General features: G+C 53.1%; 7 protein-coding genes across 7 annotated transcripts; 3 read left to right on the top strand and 4 right to left on the bottom strand.

Moving 5' to 3' along the window:
* Positions 1–257: 257 nt before the first annotated feature.
* NUU61_000367 (ubiquitin-specific protease OTU1) lies at positions 258–1256 on the top strand (the record flags this gene model as incomplete). Its single annotated transcript, XM_056650951.1, has 1 exon — positions 258–1256. The coding sequence occupies one exon, from the start codon at positions 258–260 to the stop codon at positions 1254–1256; it is 999 nt and encodes a 332-aa protein (XP_056515801.1).
* Positions 1257–1451: 195 nt separating this feature from the next.
* Positions 1452–3079, bottom strand: NUU61_000366 (serine/threonine protein kinase CDC7; the record flags this gene model as incomplete). The annotated part of the gene is made up of 4 exons (XM_056650950.1): positions 1452–2129; positions 2194–2254; positions 2319–2763; positions 2824–3079. 4 exons carry the CDS (start codon positions 3077–3079, stop codon positions 1452–1454), a joined length of 1440 nt encoding a protein of 479 aa, XP_056515800.1.
* A 465-nt stretch (positions 3080–3544) lies between these two features.
* NUU61_000365 (condensin subunit YCS4) lies at positions 3545–7405 on the top strand (the record flags this gene model as incomplete). The annotated part of the gene is made up of 5 exons (XM_056650949.1): positions 3545–4367; positions 4426–4549; positions 4603–4744; positions 4799–7183; positions 7232–7405. 5 exons carry the CDS (start codon positions 3545–3547, stop codon positions 7403–7405), a joined length of 3648 nt encoding a protein of 1215 aa, XP_056515799.1.
* Positions 7406–7842: 437 nt separating this feature from the next.
* Positions 7843–9413, bottom strand: NUU61_000364 (putative oxysterol binding protein (Orp8); the record flags this gene model as incomplete). The annotated part of the gene is made up of 7 exons (XM_056650948.1): positions 7843–8560; positions 8601–8785; positions 8846–8905; positions 8972–9041; positions 9101–9151; positions 9205–9288; positions 9340–9413. 7 exons carry the CDS (start codon positions 9411–9413, stop codon positions 7843–7845), a joined length of 1242 nt encoding a protein of 413 aa, XP_056515798.1.
* Positions 9414–9800: 387 nt separating this feature from the next.
* NUU61_000363 (ubiquitin C-terminal hydrolase 37) lies at positions 9801–11310 on the bottom strand (the record flags this gene model as incomplete). Its single annotated transcript, XM_056650947.1, has 6 exons — positions 9801–10339; positions 10399–10577; positions 10648–10829; positions 10883–10982; positions 11048–11142; positions 11194–11310. 6 exons carry the CDS (start codon positions 11308–11310, stop codon positions 9801–9803), a joined length of 1212 nt encoding a protein of 403 aa, XP_056515797.1.
* Positions 11311–11693: 383 nt separating this feature from the next.
* NUU61_000362 (uncharacterized protein) lies at positions 11694–15629 on the top strand (the record flags this gene model as incomplete). Its single annotated transcript, XM_056650946.1, has 4 exons — positions 11694–12149; positions 12201–12349; positions 12400–15381; positions 15431–15629. The coding sequence occupies 4 exons, from the start codon at positions 11694–11696 to the stop codon at positions 15627–15629; spliced, it is 3786 nt and encodes a 1261-aa protein (XP_056515796.1).
* A 182-nt stretch (positions 15630–15811) lies between these two features.
* Positions 15812–19096, bottom strand: NUU61_000361 (rRNA-processing protein UTP22; the record flags this gene model as incomplete). Its single annotated transcript, XM_056650945.1, has 1 exon — positions 15812–19096. The coding sequence occupies one exon, from the start codon at positions 19094–19096 to the stop codon at positions 15812–15814; it is 3285 nt and encodes a 1094-aa protein (XP_056515795.1).
* Positions 19097–19136: the final 40 nt, after the last annotated feature.

Raw genomic sequence — 19136 nt, 5'->3', positions numbered from 1 at the left:
CTCCCTTGACTCTGCACTAGGTCATGGACATTGCTATCGCAAACTAATATCCTAGCTTGCCCAAGGGACCACCTTGGAAGACAAAGAGGAAAGGAGAGGAGAGAGGAAAGAGACCATCTTTTCTGGCGCGTACCCCACACCCAAGTCGTCATAGCTCTCTCACACTCTCGGCCACATGGACCACACCACTCACCTCGTCTTTGCGCGCATCCCCAGTTGTAAAAACCCAAGACCATTCTATTCCGAATACCTCTAGCATGAAGATCAGAGTCCGTGGGCCATCGGGCCAATCGACGGTCATTTTGGACGAGTCAGCCACGGTCCACGACCTTCGAGGTCAGATTGCGGAGAAGACCGGTCTCACCAGCTACGACGTCAAATATGGATACCCGAATCTCCAACCACTGGAGATCGACAGTTGGACACCGGAGCAAAAGCTCTCCGAGATCGAGATCAACCTGAACGGGGAGCAGTTAATCGTGGCGCAGAAAGAGGGCGCCACTCAAGGGCTTAGTGGTGATGCGCTCTTACAACCTGCCTCGGCCACCCAATTCTCGAAGCAGACATCTACGCCCCGAAAGTCGCATGAAGGCTCTGCCGATGATCCGCCTGAGATTGCCTCCCCCGAGCATGCGGGCACTTTTGTACTCCGTGTCATGGCCGATGACAACTCGTGTCTCTTTCGTGCTGTGGGCACCGCGGTCATGGGCGATATGGACACAATGGTCGAGTTACGGTCGATCGTTGCAGGGTCGATTCAGGCTAATCCGACAGAGTACACGGCCGCCATTCTTGGGAAAAAGCCAGACGATTACTGTCGCTGGATCCAGAACGAGGATTCCTGGGGTGGCGCCATAGAACTCAAGATCCTGAGCGAATACTTCAACATCGAGATCTGTTCAATCGACGTTCAGACTCTTCATATGTTTCAGTTTAACGAAGGCGCCCCGACTCGGTGTATCGTGGTGTACTCGGGGATTCATTACGACGTCATCGCGCTCTCTCCGTCTGATCCGCCCTACACCCATGCCAACGCATTCGCGCACACCGACACCAAGATTTTCGACGCCGCAGATCCTGTTGTCCTGCAAAAGGCCAAGGAGATATGTCGAGTCTTGCAAGGCAAGCACTACTATACAGACACCGCCGGGTTCCTCGTCCGCTGCAACACCTGCGGAGGCACATTCACGGGAGAGAAGGGGGCTACCAATCACGCTGCGGAAACCGGCCATTACGATTTTGGCGAGGCGGGCTAAAGGAGGCACCCTTCATCGAGTTCCATTCGATTTTGGATAGGTCTATTGCGAAAAACAAGTTGGCATATTTTGGTTGGAGCGACTACAAAGGCACCGCATGGGGCGTACATGGGGGGTTCTGGACCTGAGGCGAAGTGGCGGAATGGGCACCGTGTAGCATTAGAACTGCATCATATATCGTACAAATCTTGGGTCTCATAGCATGGCGACTTCGTCTGCCTCGTCATCCCCTGCATCCTCCTCGACCGAATCCCCACTTTCTTCCGGGTGGCCACCCCATTCCACGTCGTGATGGATAGGGTTAGTGAAGAACTCATGCTGGAGGGCATCTGCGGCGCTGAGGCGCTTGGAAGGATCCAATTCCATTAACCCCGACAGAAGGCGTGTCGCTTGTTGCTCGCTTTCCGTCAAATCTTCCACGCAACTGGACCATTTCACCAGCTTTTCCCAGCTATACCCTTTCTCGCCAATAGTGGGAATGTTGGTCTCAAAAATCTGTCCGTGCAGGGCCGCAGCCGTTTTCATGCGCCGGGTGCCGAAGATACTGGACATCTCAATCATCGCATCAATGTCATCTGCGGAATTGAAAAAGGGAAACCGGCGTCCGAGCAACGTCAAGAGAATCACGCCCACGGACCACATATCAATCTTGGTGGTCTGTGAAGTACACTTGAAGAGAACCTCGGGGGCCCGAAAACCTCGGGTCCCAGCACGATTTGCTCGTCTCGACGGCCGTGAATCATTTTTGGGGTAGCCAGCCGACAGTCCTGTAGACGGCGGGTTCTTGGAATAATAACTGGAAAGTATCCGACTCCGGCGAACATATGTTTGATGGGTACAGAGGCATGGACTGGTGTACTCAGATCCCTGACGCTGTTATAGCAAAGCAAAAGAACATCAGTCTTGGGCTCTCTAATTTCTGAAAAGCATGGCCTACCTCTGCAAGTCCGAAGTCCACCAAGACGCCTTCTTTCAAGTCTGGGTTGTACAAGAAATTGCTGGACGAGAGGGACACCAGTCAGCGTTACGAAAAACAGGCGGGGGGGCATCAAGGTCACTCACGTCGGCTTAATATCGCGGTGGAGGATATCATGTTCGTGTACCGAGTGCAATGCGGTTAGAAGTGACTGTAGATAATGGCGCATATCTGCAACCATGAAGGTGCGGTATTGAACCCGAAAGTCGCTGTGGTGGAAGTAGGGTAGTACTGCAACAACCTGATCCTGGTATCGAAAGGCAGTGATCAGAGGGCAAACGGATCGGCAGCCTCGGAGATCATGAAGTAGCTCGAGCTCGTTTTGAATTCGCAACGGGCTACTGGTGACATAGATCTTTTTCAGCGCAACATATCGCGCCTTTTTGCGCTCCGTAGACGCCCCCTCAACCCGTCGTCTTTTGGACGGAGGATCCGCCCAGGCATCTGGTTGTGCCTGTCCAAAAACATTCCACTCGTTCTGGTAGTGATCGTAGAGCAAGTCTTCTGCCTTGTACACCGTGGAGAATGTCCCTTGATCGGATTGATTGTCAGTCAACGGGCCCGGGAATTACTCTCGGGGTGGAAACCTACCTTCTCCAATTCGATTGACCAGTCGAAATCGGTCCGAGATGCCGGGGAATGTATCTTCCAGTTTATTCATATCTTCTCTGACCGACTCATCCACCTCCTCCTCAGAGTCACTTTCGCCCTGCGGGTGATCACTGGTGGTAGCGGCTCCATCATCCTCTTCTGACGCGTATTTGTGGTGGCTGAGCTGGGGTTCTCGGAAAGAACTGCTGCGATGGAGTTCAAATACTCCAGACGGAGCACCACGAAGGATGGACATGGTGACGATGGACCGCGAGAGAGCTCCTAGCTGCGACGAAAGAACGGCGGGCAACGGAGGGGCACAATGGTGGTGTTCCCGCTCGCATAGAACCGAAAGTCAATAAGACTGAAAGAATGAACAAAAAAGAAGACCACCGAATGGCCATCCCAACTTGAATACTCCTCGCAGTCTTGGGAGAGGTAGGGGCAAGTGAGCAAGTGAGCTTCGAAAGGCGGTTGATCTCAAAATAAACGGCAACGCGGTGCATAACCCAATACCAATGCATTACAGTACACGCAAGGAACTCTACCCGGCCCATGGTATTCCTGGTATAGATTACGTGTTTGGCGTAAATACGGTACCGGCTTGGCTCACGAAAAGGGCAAAAGACAAACAAGCAAAAGGCAGCTTATCGCCCTGTTTCTCCCCACTCCGATCTTCTCTCCCACATCTCTCTCCCACCAATCCACAAACACACCCACCATGGAGGAGAGAATACAGTTCGACATCAACGATTCACTCAAGTACTACTTGAGTGATCCCACATCGATCCCAACCCCCGATGCAGACCCTGAGCTGCTGGATTGCGAAACAGACCCCGATCAGCTGTCAGCGGCCTTGGTGGACAATGTATTGAATCCAATCGTGGACGCGGTGGCGGAGAATCCCGAAGGATTGACGAGAGGCTCGTTTTTTGATTCCCTCCAGTTTCTGTTAAAGTGCGCCCCGGTCCCTTCCCAACTCCCCTATGGAGGCTTCTGCCCACCTGGAATCGACTCTGAACTCTTGAAATCTTGCAGATATTCGACGTTTCTCCCCACCAAGTCGCTCAGCAAACTTCTTGATCTCATTGTCTCCGGGCTGTCTGTTGAAGCCGATATCATTTACGGAGATCTTGAATCGGACGAACAGGATGCCATCCAACACCACAAGCAGCTGCTGGAGATGTACGGTTTTCTTCTTCAATGGGCCCTATCTGCTGTCGAGGTGAAGGCTGCCGAAAAGCCGGCGGAGGCTGTGCCAGCGCGACGAGGAGGCCCGAAATCCAAGTCCAAGTCAGCCAAGGATGGTCATTGGGATTGGACACCCCAGATCCAAATATCAATGGAGACAATGTGCAAGGTGATGAAACTGAAGCTTGGCCGGATTTTTCTGACTACTTCCGATCGTGACACTTTTATTAATCTCTTTACCCGCACGATTTATCTGGTTCTCGAGAGCGAACAACGCGTCAAGAGCATGACTATCCGCATGCATGCTTTCAAGGTTCTTTGCATCGCGGTGAAGCATCATGGTCATGCCTTTGGTACGTGCAGTCCAGCTAGCTGCACAGTTGCTTTTCCCAGTACTAAATATTGCTACAGGCGCGCAGACGTCCATTGTGCAGAGCTTGACCTATTTCGAGCATCTGTCAGAGCCCATGGCCGAATTCCTTCATATCCTCGCCGAGCAATATGATTATCCCCAACTCTCGGATGAGATTTTAAAGTAAGCTGCTATTCCAGGGCGGCATGCTAAACGTCATGGCTAATATGGCTTAGGGAGCTCGGGAACAAGGAGTTCAACTCCAACGACACGAGAGGGCCTAAATCCGTATCTGCCTTTATTATCAAACTCTCCGAGCTGGCCCCCCGGTTGATCATTAAGCAAATGACTCTCTTGGCCAAGCAGCTCGACAGTGAGGTAACTTATCCCTGGTTTTTCCGGAGACGGACGATCCACTGACCGCATAAAAAGGCTTATACCCTCCGGTGCGCCGTAATTGAGGTTTGCGGGAACCTCATATCCGATCTCAGCAGACAGGAAGAACCCAGCGAAAACTACAAGACCCAGATCAACGCCTTTTTTGACGTGCTGGAAGAGCGATTCCTCGATATCAACCCCTACTGCCGCTGTCGAGCTATTCAGGTCTTCATGCGGATCTGCGATTTGGAGCAAAAATTCCCTAAGCGCCGACAGGCAGCCGCAGAATTGAGCGCGAGAAGCCTAGAAGACAAAAGCAGTAATGTCCGACGTAACGCGATCAAACTGCTGTCGAAACTGGTTTCAACCCACCCGTTCAGCGTCATGCACGGCGGGCAACTGTCATACAAAGAATGGACAGAGAGGCTCGATGGAGTAGATAACGAACTGAATGCCCTGCGGCCTCCGGAGACTCCAGGATTTGATGCAGGAGATGTCACGCAAGTTGACAGTGAACTATTGGACGAAGCAACCCAAATACCGGATGATTCTCCATCCAAGGCACCCCGAATGACTGAGGAGGAAAAGGCCGTCGCCATGCAAAAAGCGGCCGAGCAGGCTGCGACTTCTGAGTTGCTCACCCGAATGCAACTTACCAGGAAGTACTACAACGAAGCCATCCGCTTTATCGAGGTGCTACATTCGGCCTCCAGCGTGGTTTCCCAGCTGCTCTCGTCTCGAAACAAGAGCGAAGTGATCGAGGCCATGGATTTCTTTGTCGTTCTTGATGCGTATAAAGTGGAGACGGCGCGCAGTGGAATACGTCGCATGCTGCGTTTGATTTGGACCAAGGGCAACAGTGATGAAGGGAAAGGCGTTCAGTCACATTTGATCGATTGCTACAAGGATCTCTTCTTCGATGCACCAGACTCGTTCAGCCCCAACGATGCAGCAAACTACATCGCCCGCAATATGATCAGTTTGACCTTTGGGTCGACACCTGCAGAGCTCACTTGCCTCGAGCAACTGCTGAGTACGATGATGAAAGCTGGTCACATACCGGAGACAGTGATCGCCAAACTTTGGCAGGTCTATGGCGTCCAGAAAAAGGAAATTTCACGGACACAGCGTCGAGGTGCCATCATTGTGCTCGGCATGCTCGCCATAGCGGATCCGGAAGTTGTGGTAAAGGAGATTGAAACAATGTTGCGCATTGGTCTTGGGGGCTTGGGGAGGTCTGACCTCGTGCTGGCCAAGTATACTTGCGTTGCGTTGCGGCGCATGGTTCCGGGGCGTCAAGCCAAATCGAAGGATATCGGCATCCCCAAGCTTGCCAACGACCACGCTGTTCTGACCAAGCTTGCTGCCATGGTCGAGATTGTGTCTGACAGTAAGGAGTGGTATGGGGTGGCCGAGCAAGTGATCAGCGCCATCTATACTCTTTCCAAGCATCCCGATGTTCTTTGCTCTGACATCCTTAGACGGAAAACTAAGTTTGTCTTCCAGCCTCACGTCCAACGTCCATCCTCTTCCCATTCATCCACCAATGGGGAGGATCAGCGACCAGGGACTGCGTCCTCGGAGGATCAGGGGTCTAAGCCGAAGCCCTCGTCTGCTGCGCTCTCGCAGCTACTCTACGTCGTGGGGCATATCGCAATCAAGCAAATTGTGCATTTGGAGCTGTGTGAACTCGATTTCAAGCGGCGCAAGGCTGAACAGGAGAAGAACAAAGTGGTAACTCCTGCTCCTCAGGCGAACGAGGAAGCTGCCGAAGATGACGAGCTCGATCTCATCGGTGGGACAACCGAAGACGATTTCACGGACGCCATGGCTCATATCCGAGAACGCGAGCTCCTCTACGGCGAGAACTCCCTGCTCGCCAAGTTCGGTCCGTTGGTGGCGGAAATCTGTGCCAATAATAATACCTATTCAGATCGCGATCTCCAAGCAGCGGCGACTTTGTGTCTGGCCAAACTCATGTGTGTGTCGGCTGAGTATTGTGAAAAGAACCTCCCACTCCTGATCACAATCATGGAGCGATCCGAAGACCCAATCGTGCGCAGTAATGCGGTCATTGCGCTCGGCGACATGGCCGTCTGCTTCAACCACCTCATTGACGAGAACACTGATTTCCTATATCGTCGCCTGAACGACGACGATGCCTCCGTCAAGCGAACCTGCCTCATGACGCTCACCTTCCTCATTCTAGCCGGCCAGGTCAAGGTCAAGGGACAGCTGGGGGAGATGGCAAAGTGCCTGGAAGACGACGACAAGAAGATCGCCGATCTAGCGCGCATGTTTTTCACGGAGCTCGCCACCAAAGACAATGCCGTATACAACCATTTTGTCGACATGTTCAGTCTGCTCAGTGCAGAACGCAATCTGGAGGAGGCGTCGTTGCGCCGCATTGTCAAGTTCTTGATCGGGTTTGTCGAGAAGGTAAGTTGATCTTTCCTCTATGGTGATCCTCGTACTAATGTAGTATAGGAGAAACATGCCCGCCAGCTGGCCGAAAAACTGGCCGCTCGACTCCCCCGCTGCGAAACCGAACGACAGTGGAACGATGTCGCCTATGCCCTGTCCCTGCTACCGCATAAAAATGAGGACATCACCAAGACTGTCAGCGCAGGGTTCAATAAGGTCGCCAGCGCGGCTGCTTAATGGTAACACTGCGATGGGTGATGAGTTGATGTACGTGATGAAGATTCGGAGTATTGGCGTCAGGATTGAGGCTTTTTTTTGGGAGCATTTAATGAATCCCATTCTCTTTTGCTTTCGGTAGATGTCGAGACTGTACTTCATAATCTTCAGCTTGCTCCGTTGACACGGTGTTCCATGGCATGTTGCGCGATCAAGTGCTCGAACCTCATCTATATTCAATCTGGAGAAGCAACCTTGCGCCGCAAGCATCATGGACTTTCTCCACGAGGCCATCAGGAGAAAGATGCATCGGTGCGTGGAATCTAAGTATGTGAAGAGAAAAACAAAACCAGGCCAGACAAGCAAAAAAAAGGACGCCGAGTGGGATGGTCGCATGCCAGATACGCCACGGTGGTTGGGATGAACTGTAAAGAAAAAATTGACACACAACTATAGCTCTATGCGCCCTGCTCGATGCTCTCCTCCAAGGCAAAGCTCTCCGACCGAATCCCCTGGAGGGCTTTTTGGCCCTCCTCCGTCAGTTCTGGTTTGCCCAGCGGAGTCAACGCGCCGGTGAAGAACCGCGGCTTCCATTCCATTTTGTTTTCCTTGCGCTCTGTCGCGCGCTGGCGTTGTCGCTCTTCGATGTCTTGCTTGAGCTTGGTAGCCTCGTTGAACTGCTTCTCCACAATCGCTGTCGTGACTTCCGACCAGAACTTCAGCGACTCGTTGGACAACTGGTCTTCCGACGGAGGCAAGTCTTTGGCCACGGGGTGGAGTGGAGTGATATCAATCAGCAGACGAGGCTCTTTAGTCCCTGCAAGAGTATAGTAGATCTTGCCATGCCACGACCCACTAATCCGAGCAATCACGTCTCCCTCCGGCACATCTTTGAGCCTCGTGGTGGTGTCTTGGTCGGGGTTGTAGCGGAAAATGGTCCCTTCCACCTTATTCTGAGACCGGCCAATCCAGCCTTCTTCCAAGTACTGCAATATGGCTTTCATCCCCGTCTTCGGGCATGTGATATAGCATGCGTCCGAGACGGTGATGGCAAGGGCACCTCGCAGCAGTCCCCCAAGGTGCGCGTCTGGATGGGTCAATTGATATTCTTCGTTGTCTCGTTTTTCGATATTGACGAAGATCCCTAGGTTATGCTGTCCGGGGCTCACCCGGATGCTGGTGCCCGTAAATTTGGCACTGAGCTGGTCGAACCCACGCGCCGAAACCCCCCCGTTGTGGACAATCGATGTAGAATGCGGAGACAGGCGGGTGGTGCGATGTCTGCTCGGTCAAATAGCAAATCTTAACCTTTTCGTCGGCATCGCCAACAGTGGAGACGCTTGCGTCGACACCAGGGAGATTCGAGTCCTCGGGGACAGTGTATGGCACTTCCCAACTGCACTGCAGAGAGGGTGAGCGGTCAGCGCATGACACGAGGACATCTGGGGACCACAGACGTACTCGGAAAAATTCACCCAAAGTAGAGTTGTAGGGCTTGCACGGTTTGCCCTTGATGTATTTCTGTCGACCGTTCAGCACGTTTTCCTCCCGCAAGCACCGCCAAGATGGGAGATGTCATATATATACCAGGTCCTTGGTGAACCAAAACCTCAACACCTCCAGCATGCGACCCAACTCATCATCTGACTTGCCAATGCTGTTATCGCTCTCGGGTCAGCACATGAGAGTTCGCCATAGATAGGCCACGTTGCTGACCTCGCAAAGGTCTCCGGTCGGTCCAGGTAATTCCAATACTCTTGCACCCCACTTCCGTGTCAGCCTCAGCTCAAGGCTTGTCGAGTCGCAGGGTTTCCACCTACCCAAATTCGGTCGGGGTTCCAGTAGTTGCGCCGGCAATGAGAAGCGAACCGAAGCAATATCTGTGACGCCCACGAACCTGCCCCCTGTGCATCAGTACTGGGGTTCTGTGAGGCGGTCATCAAGGTCAGTCATACTTTCGAAGGATGGAAAGAAACGTCTTCAGCTTGGAGGAATCATCTGGCGCTTTCTCTGCCACCGGCGCGGACATGACGGGCTCAAGCTCGAACGGCTTGCGAAGTAGAACGGGGTGGCAAATCCGGCGACCGGCTGTTGTCTGATCTCAGGCTGCTGCCGTGGGGTGCCGAGAAAAGAGTGGTATGCCCAAAGACGATGTCAAATTCACCAAAGCCAACAAGATACAAAAATGAAGGACGCAAAGGAGCAGAAAGATGATTCCAGGGAGCTGGAGATTTGGAGGCGGTGACGGGTGGACTATTTTTTTGCCGGGTGGGGTACAGTGGCGGTCACAGGGACTTGCCTTGATTAGGGCCCGCTGCCGCCAATGGGAGGTACTGGGTACTTTGATTGGACTGCGTGCTATCTTCTACGCCATAGTGAACCAATCGCCCTGCCACGAGGACTCTCGCTTGGACGATCATTCATGCAACACCTCGAGCAGTTGCTTGCGTGCCAAGAATTGCAACCATGTCCGCACTGCCGGTCCATAGTCATGTCTTCGGCCCGCCGCATGGTCATCATCCGCCCACTGCGACTGTTGCTCTTCTCGAATGCGCTCCCGGAGCCCACGCTGAGCGTTGCTGAGTTCTTGTTGATGCTGCCGTAGTTGGTCCGCTGAACCCGCCTGGTATTGTGCCCGAGCTTCCTCCAAGACCAGTGCCGCGTCGATCGCCTCCCGTGTCAGAGAGAGGGATGAATCGGGGCCGAGCACTGTTTCCTTCAGCACGACAGCCGCAGGGTCTGACCCCGCAGGATCGGTGTCTTGCAACGACAGTGCACGCTCATTGAGGATTTCCAGGCTTCGAACATTGACCGCTAGCTGATGAACGAGATCGGGCAATGGATCTCGTACCAGTCCCAAGATGGAGAATTCAATCTGATCTACTTCGTATGCCGCCATTCGCGTGAGGATGTTGGGCTTTGCCACTTCCAGCCAGTCGTCGTCGGAGCACTCGCCTGTAGCACCCGGAGTTAACATGGAACCTTTCTAACGTATAGATTACCATCAAGCTTACCAAGAGCTTGGGGTTGGCGCTCTAAGCCATCAAATTTCCACAATTGACCCATCGCCGGCATGAAAGCGATGAAGTGAAAGGTGGAATCGGACTCATTCATCTCCAGGCCCTTGGAGCGAGGCTTTTTCGCAGTCGCCTCCGCTTTCAGCTGAAAATCGGAACTGAGAATGTCCATTTTCCTGTTGTGGAGAGAGTATGCCGTCTTGTTAGCGAACCTAACGATGAAGAGTGAAGAGCCGCACGTCTTACCGGGCGAACGAGTTGTGGATTCTCTTGACAAATTCAAAGTTATTGATGGCATCGCCTCGTAAGGCAGGGGTAAACGGCATGGTGAAATCTTTAAAATGGTGTAGATTCTCCCCCAGATCGATTCCGGGGATATTGTTGACGATGTTGAGCAGTGCCACACTGGCACAAGCATTGCTGGCAGTCTACATCCAATTTTCAGCGAAGACCCGGTAAGTTGTCAGACTCAAATACCAACTTGGTTTGCAAACCAGATTCCATCGGGGCAACTCGCCTCCTGCTGTTCGGAATCATCCTCGCGCCAACGAAATAGAAAGATCAACCCGTAGATAGGCTTCCTACCCACGCCACGGCGGGAGATCAGTAACCAGGCTCATGGAGTGGGAAGGGAACAAAGTCATACTTCAAAAAGGCCATCATTTCTTCGTCCAAGGACACCACCTCTTGGACTTTGACCCCTTTCACCCCGAATTCCCGGAGCATCACATTGAATAAAGCCTGGATATAGGGTCAGTCCGCAAGCTTGTAGGAGACTAGACGGGACCAGACCGGTTCAGACTCGATTTCACAAAAGCCGTTCCACTTGGTTTTGTCCAGCATGGTTGCCGGGGGTTCGTGCGAACCCTCTGGATCGGACAGGCGTTGTCGTTTGACGCGTTGAGTCATTGTGTTCCAAGGATGCTAGACTGCGTAACTAAGAACGCCATCGATGTCCATTGGGTTGGGTTCACTAAAGACCAAGTCCCAGAAGAATCCTACAAGAGAGAGAGAGGGAGAGAATGTGTATAGTTGGGGGGAGTGGGGTGGCATGTCGGTGGACCGAGCTTCTTACTGACGCGCTTCCCGCGTCTGCACAACTCTTTTTTCTGTTTCTTTCTCCTCCACCGTTTACCTTCGTCTGTCTGGGCGCAAATTGCCAGGGAACAAAGAGACTTGATATAATCGCTTTTCCTCCAGAGAAATTTGCAATCCCTACGCCTCAGCTGCACCTCCCCTCCCTTGTGGGAATCCTCTCTTCCTTCAGAAACCAACAGTGACCACAGCATGCCATGAACGGTACTCCCCGCCTCCCGTCTGCCTTTCCTCAGACGCCCCAGACAATCCCAAGAAGACGGAAGTTGTTCGAAACTCCCTCGCGATCCCAGCCTCGCGACGTCCGAGATGCTGCCAAGTCACCCGCAAAGTCACCCTCCAAGGCGCCAAAGCCATCCTCGAACGCGAAAACGCCGTTGATCCCTGTCGATTTAATCGATGCGCCCTCCCAGCGACTGTACGTGGTGGCCTTTTACCTCGTCTTGAACGCCTGGCGAGTATACGAATCCTGGACTGCCGCCGATGACTTGGATTCTACTTGGCTGTTTCTGAAGTGGGTGTCAGTCGATGGCGTCTTCTTGTTCGGTCTCCAGGCTTTGCGTATACCATGGCTGGAGTGGGCCTTTCCAACTACCCTGACGCTGTTCTTATTGCATGTGGTGGGCAACATCTTTTTGATGTTCCGCATCCCGGTTGGTTACCCACACTGTTTTCATCCAAGGACTTCTCACTAATGACCGCAGATTCCGTTGGGCGCATGGATTTCGGGCATGGTCAAGGTGGCTTACGATCGCGAGTTGTCAATCTCCGAGCGTAAAGTCAAACCCGGGGACATTATTCACAATGCGTCGTTGATCCTAGGCAAACAAATCGTACACATTTTGCCAGAAGGGTCAGTCATTGTTTACCCCAACGAGGTTGATATCTTACTGATTGCTCTAGATCTGCCGTTCTTAACCCGGAACGAGAGCCGCTTTGCCTTGACTCCCAAAGGAGCACAGTGAATTTGCCCATCCGGGTCAACCAGACAGATCCGATCTTGATCGAGATGTTGCGTCTCGATCTGGGCACGGGTGAAAATGAAACGATGACGATTCAGTCGAAGCAGTTGAAACAAATGAAACGCCAGGCAGACAAAAGACACGGGAATCTGGAGCCTGTATCCCATCGGGATCTGTTCCTTCCCGTTCGAAAGACTGGTATTTATCGTCTTCAACGGGTGGTGGATGAGTCACAACTGGATGTGCACACGAGAATTTCCGACGCGCTCGTGGTCTCTTGCCCGCGTGCGCTGATCAAGAACTCACATACTAACAAATGCAAAGGCGACTTGTCCAACCTGGTTCTCGAAGTCGAAGGCACGCCCCCTTTGAAGATCAAGTACAGTCGTCAGTTAAACCATCTCGATCGGGGGTTTTCCTTCCAAAACATTCAGCCGGACAACCTGCGCTCCCCATTGTTGAACCAGAAGGCTAGCGGTGCTCTTTTCAGCATCAAGCAGCCGGATATCTCGTGGGCCAAGAGCCAAAAGATCGATATCCCACTAAATGAATCGTTAAATGTCGGTGGCGAATGGTTTTATACTATTGAAGAAGTACATGATGCTTGCGGCAACGTCGCCAATTACTCCACTATCTTCGACGACGCAGATCGGCCATCGACGAAGTCACAGTCTCAATGGCACCAGTTCTCTGTCCATGAACGCCCGCGTGTGTCTTTCCTGGGGTGCAATGACCAGCGTCCGTTAGAAGTCGCCCGGGGAGACAGTGTCAATCTACCCATCAATTTCCAATCTGTCGGGAACGGGTACAGTGGTGACACGCCATTCTCTGTTGTATACTCGTTCAGTGGCAGTGAAGCTGCGCAGAAGGATGCGGCTCCGAGAGATAGTCGGGTTCTGGTTCTGAAATCGGTTGATCAAAGGTCACCCATCAAGGAGCCAGGTTGGTATTCTTTGACATCTGTCGCCAGTCAATATTGCCCCGGTGAAGTCCTCGAGCCTTCTTCCTGCTACCTCCACAACCCTCCCGAGCCGGAATTGGCTGTGAAGTCCGAGAAGATCTTCGACCGCTGCGCCAACAACGCTGTTGGCTTGCTTGTGGATTTGGATCTCACAGGATCGCCACCGTTCCGTCTTCGCTATAGCATCGAGCACTCAAAGGGAGCCGTGACAAAAACCCAGAAGATTGACGGATTGCGTACGCAGCTCGACCTCACCCCGTCAGAGGCAGGCTTTTACCGGTACCGTTTCCTGGACATTGAAGATGCTGTTTACCCGCCGCGGTCCCTCAAGGATAGAATCCCGGTCCTGGAACAAGATGTGAAGCCACCGGCGTCGGCTCATTTCCTTGGCCCTAGGGAGGTGCGCAAGACCTGTTTCGGTGAAGCGGTCTCTGTAGACGTGTCCTTCCTGGGAGAAGCTCCTTGGACCCTGCAATATGAACTCGTCCATAACGGCAAGAGATCCAAGCAGATACTGGAGTCCGAAGCCGAAGTGGCGACTATCACCACCGACAAACTCCTCAGCGGGGGCGAATATACCCTCTCCTTGACTAATGTCAAGGACAAGTCAAACTGCAAACGAAATTTGAAAGAAAGCGTCAAGATTGATGCTCGATCCAAACCGCCTCACGTCGCTTTCGGCCAAATCGACAAGAAGAGGAGTATTTCGGCTTTGCAAGGCGCCAGGGTCGACATTCCGTTGAGGTTAAGTGGCGAGCGACCGTGGACAGTGAAATACCGGAACGTCGACGTCAATCCTTCGCTCATTGAGAAAATCTTCTGGGAAGAGAACAGCGTCTTGTCCGTCGATAGGCAAGGTCTCTACGAGCTCTCCGAGGTATTTGACAGCTCCTGTCCAGGATCCGTTGACCAGTCCGCCCGGGAATTCGAGGTATCATGGATCCCCCGGCCTCACATCACTGCGGTGGACGGCTCTCCCATTGGGACAGCCGGCCAGGTTGTGAAGCCAGAGGTATGTCAGGGCGACGATGACACTCTCGAGCTTCGGCTCTCTGGAAATCCACCGTACAGTCTCCAGTACGAACAACGACGGAAGACGACCCGTGGGCAATCTTCGGCCCGGTCACGAAACCTGCGAACCGCTCTTCACGTGGCGTCCATGGAAATGGATACTTCTGAGCCTGGCCAATACACGTACAAGTTCTCTGAGGTTGGCGACAACCTTTACGACCATGACCCGAAGAGTAGCCCGCTGGTGGTGACGCAGCAGGTGAACTCGCTTCCGTCTGCTAAATTTGATTCTCCCGGGCACATCTATGGTTTCTGCAAGGAGGACATCAGCGGCGAGGAATCCATCCCAGTTACGCTGGAGGGCACTCCACCGTTCTCATTGGAGATCACGATCAAGCACCACTCCAACGCCAAACCGGAGATTGTCACGATTTCGAAAATCAATTCCAACCGACACAACCTGGCCATCCCTCGACGTCATCTCGATCTGGGTCAACATGTGGTCAGCATCCACAAGGTCCGTGATGCACGGGGGTGTCAAAGGACCACCGAGTACGATGCATCCTCAGTGCGGGTGGCTGTTTCCGACGTTCCCACCATCATTCCGCTGGAATCCAAGGTCGACTACTGCGTGGGCGAACGGCTTTCATTCTCGCTTTCAGGCCATGCTCCGTTCGATGTATTTTATAGCTTTAACGGCGCCCAACGAAAAGCCACTTCCCAGAACACGAACTTCCGGCGGATTGCCGAACGGCCGGGCGAATTCTCCATCACCGCAGTTAGCGACGGGGCCAGTGGCAAATGCAAAGCACACAAGGACATTACCAAGGTGATCCATGAGATGCCCAGTGTTCGAATCAGCAAGGGTCAGGTCTCGGTGGTGGACATCCATGAAGGTGGAGAAGCCGAGCTTCAGTTCGAGTTTTGGGGCACGCCGCCCTTTGAATTCACGTACGTTGCAGAGATCCTCGATTTGTATGTGGATGCTAACTTGCCGCAGATACATTCGAAGTTCCAATGCACGCAAGGGGAAGAAACCCGAGGTGTTGGATATCAAGCATGACATTTCCTACGAGCATCGCAAGTCCGTCAAAACCTCGGACGAGGGCACGTACGAGGTTGTGGCGATCAAGGACAAGTTCTGTTCGTTCTCCTCGCAAGTGCCGACGGGCAAGTCCGACAGGGCAGCCGGGTCGTGAAAAGGAACAAGTACATGATTTCATGTGGTTTATTTATTCTCTGATGCTTCTTTTTATCTGGTTTTCTCTTATTTCTCTCTCTTTTTTTCCCTTTTTGAAGTTTGCATTGCAGTGGCGCTCGAGCAGGTCATGTACATTCGCGACAAATAGGATGAGGATTTTAATTAACTACACAACACATTCTATGCTTCTGCATTGACTTGACGAAAGTCAACATGGTCGATGAGACCATGGCCCAATCGAGTGATCTCGTTCATAATGGCAGGCTGATTGACCGTGACGCGGTCCTCGGCCAACGCTGGCGCAGTCGAATACGCCGTCTTCAGATTCCAATTGCGGTGCTTGAGGGTTTGAGGGTTCCAGAGGCCAGCAACGACGCCGCAGCGCTCATCTCCGTGGAAAAGAAGAATGCTCTGGCGGTAGCATGCCTGCACTTCGCGAACAAATGATTTCACAGCCGCCATCGGCCCGGCACAACCAGGCTCGGTCAGATTCTTGAATTTAGTCGCCGAAGAGGAACGATCGCCGGGCATCTTTGAGTGCAAATGGATAACAAAGTCGTATGGGGCGAGCGAGGTTTGGAATAGATCAGGCACATCCAAGTCAGAACTCTTCTTCCGTAGCAGGCTCACGGCTGCCTTGGCCAGCGTAGACATGCGAGCGGCCACGACCTTGGAGGGCATCTCGTATTGGGTCCAGGTCACGCCATTGGTATCGATATCCGAGGCAACGAACAGAGCGACGGTGTTCATGGCAGGATCAATGTTGCGCCAGGCTGTAAAACGAGTGCGGATGGTTTCGATCACCTCGGGAGTCAGCTCGCCGCCCAGATCGACGATGAACGGCTCCTGTTGCCAATCCCAGCGAGAGAGGAAATGGAGAGTCCTCAAGAACCCGGTCATGAGGCTCGAGGGGCAATCCCATGGATTTGGTTGGGTAAATACCCTGGTGGCCAACAATTCAATCACCTCATCGCTAATCTGAGCAGAGAAAAGATGGGAATTAAACCAGTGTTTCACCAGACGAATAGTAGGGGATAGCAGGGGGAAACGCGTGCAAAGGCTCCGTAGCGCTTGTGTAAGGCGAGGAGCCTGATCAAAAAGTTGTTTGTACGAGAAGAGAGCGTAGGCGACCTCTTCCCGTTCTCGTGATCCAAGTGTTTTATCTTTGAGGCGGCGCTCGAGCAGGGTCTGCTCACGGTCGTGGTGAATCCTTAGACGGAAGATGAAGCCAGAGGGATGAGGGATGTCCAGGTAGGCATTGTTGAGCATCTTGCTGGATTCGTTTTCCAGCCCGACTCGACAAGATAAAGCGGCGCCGGCTGATTCCAACGAATCGCCAATCTTGAGAAGAAACGCCACCTTGGTCATTTGAATCGCTGCCATGTCATCGGGCCACCGTGCAGAGCTCTCGAATTGCAGAACCACATCAACCGGGTCATTAGGGCCTGTGGGATTCTGGACTCGAAGCGCAGTGTACCGGAGGAGCGGACTGGCTGGGGCCAAATGCCGAACCGTCAAGGGGACATCTTCCATGTCGCGAATAGACCGCTCAAGATCGTCGAATGCATCATGAATCAGCTGAAAAGAAGGACTGGAGTATGCCACAACGCCATCACCTTCCCGGCGTAGCTGCTCGTCATATTCATCGCCGATAAAATCAAAGTCATTTCTGGAGACATTGAAATGCCGATGTAGTATGTACGCCAGGATTTGGTACACAATCGATCCCTCTGAGGGTTGATCGGACCACAACAGACTTTCCCGAATGCTGCCGTCCTTGAACCGCCGCAACTCTGCCTTGGGACCCCAGAAAGATCGAAACGAAGCCGCCTCTTCTTTTTCCTCAGCAGGCGGTCCGTGGTCCACCACCCTTGCGGCGTTGTCGGCGTCCAGAAGAAGCCCGACAGACAAGTGTTCGCTCGCCTTTTTCGTCAATGCCTTGGACCGGATTGACCATGAGTCAACACAGCGACTCGAGAAAGAGATAAGTTTAGCCCTGTCCCCAAGGGCCCTTGAGAGCACGGTATACAAAGCAGTCTGCTCGCGAAGGGCCCGGAGGGTATCGCCATTGTATGATCTGGGGAAGGAGATGAGACGGTCGAACCGCAACGCCGGTTCATCCACCTTAACAATAAAGACTTTGTCGAAATTGTCCTCTCGGGACTCATTGAGCATCTTCAAGGTGATCACGGCTTCGTGGCGGAGTGCCGCGTAGGACCATGGAGTCATCTTGTAAAGAATGTTCAGCCCTCTGCGGCCATCATACACAACAGGTCCTCCAGAAGGCAGTGAGAGGTCGGCAGTGAACAGTAGCAGAGGGCTGGTCAGGTCCCTGCCCGCGAGGAATTGCATAGTCGCCTTGAAGATTTGATAGCTGCTGTAGGATGGCAAGAGAATTGGCTGACCAGTTGGCCCGCCTCCTTCGAATAGAAGAGACATGAGAACCGCCCACTCAAAGCCTCCAAAGCCTCCATTTTGAGGTGCGGTGTGGAAACCTCGCTGCTGCAACCATGTGCGGCCGAGGATGCACGCGTCACGGAAAGAATCGCATTTCTGCGTAGCGGAGTGTAGATATTTGTGGTAAAGGGAGACCGTGGCCTCCGATCGGAGGCTGGCGTTGTAAAATGGAGTCGGCTCCCCGGCTTCTGGGCTGTCAGCTTGACGAATGTTGATCTTGGTCGGTAGCGTCCGTGTGATGGGGAACAGCGTGGGGTCAATCGCGGTCATGATTCGAATCTGCGGCTGCGATTGGGTTGCATCTTCATTCGGTGCATGACGCGGTTCCAGCAAGATGAGATGACGGAGGCTGTCCCCATCCTGAAGGCCAAACTTGACCTCCAGGCCCAAGTCGTTCATGGGCTCCTGGATCCCGGCGGCCATGCATGCAACATAGTATGCTCTCTTGTGGAAATACCGATGGTTGACATAATCCTTCTCTTGAAAGAGCGATTTCGGCATGGTCACAGCCAGGTCAACCGGGCGCGAGTCCGCAGTCCTGGCACCGGTCCTCAAAGTAAAACTTCCCACCACGTTGATGTTTACCGGCTTTGCATAAGACATGGTATATTTAGTCTCCTTGCCTGGCCGAGGCTCGGGCCATGGGACCACAATTCCACACGCACTTCGCAGTTCTTTCTCGGCCTCCATGACAGATATCGGGGGTTTGGCAGGCAGACTCTCAATAGCATTCTTGACCTTGTAAAGCGTCTCCTGGAATTTGGCGACTCGCTTGTCGTAGTTCAGTCTCAGGCCCGTCAACAACTCATCCATCTGCAGCTTGAAGAAATTGGACTTGTAGAAACCGCTAGCCATGGCAAGCTCCGCGGAGCGTTCATCCTTGCCTCGGCGCCCCAGACTGCTCTTGGTCGAGGACTCATCTTTGCGCGCGCTGTGGGCCGATGTCCCTTCGGTCGCATTCTCTGGAGAAGGGCTAAGTTTCCTGCGCTTGACTGTATGTGTCGACATCGTGGTGATGTTTACAGAGAAGGCCGGGGGAGGAGATGTT

This window comes from Penicillium alfredii (genome assembly GCF_028826965.1).
Source record: "Penicillium alfredii strain IBT 34128 chromosome Unknown utg000001l_segment0_segment0, whole genome shotgun sequence".
In the NCBI taxonomy this organism is placed as follows: domain Eukaryota; kingdom Fungi; phylum Ascomycota; class Eurotiomycetes; order Eurotiales; family Aspergillaceae; genus Penicillium; species Penicillium alfredii.
Note: the sequence above shows the minus strand (reverse complement) of the source record. Positions and strands in the feature narration are given on the sequence as shown.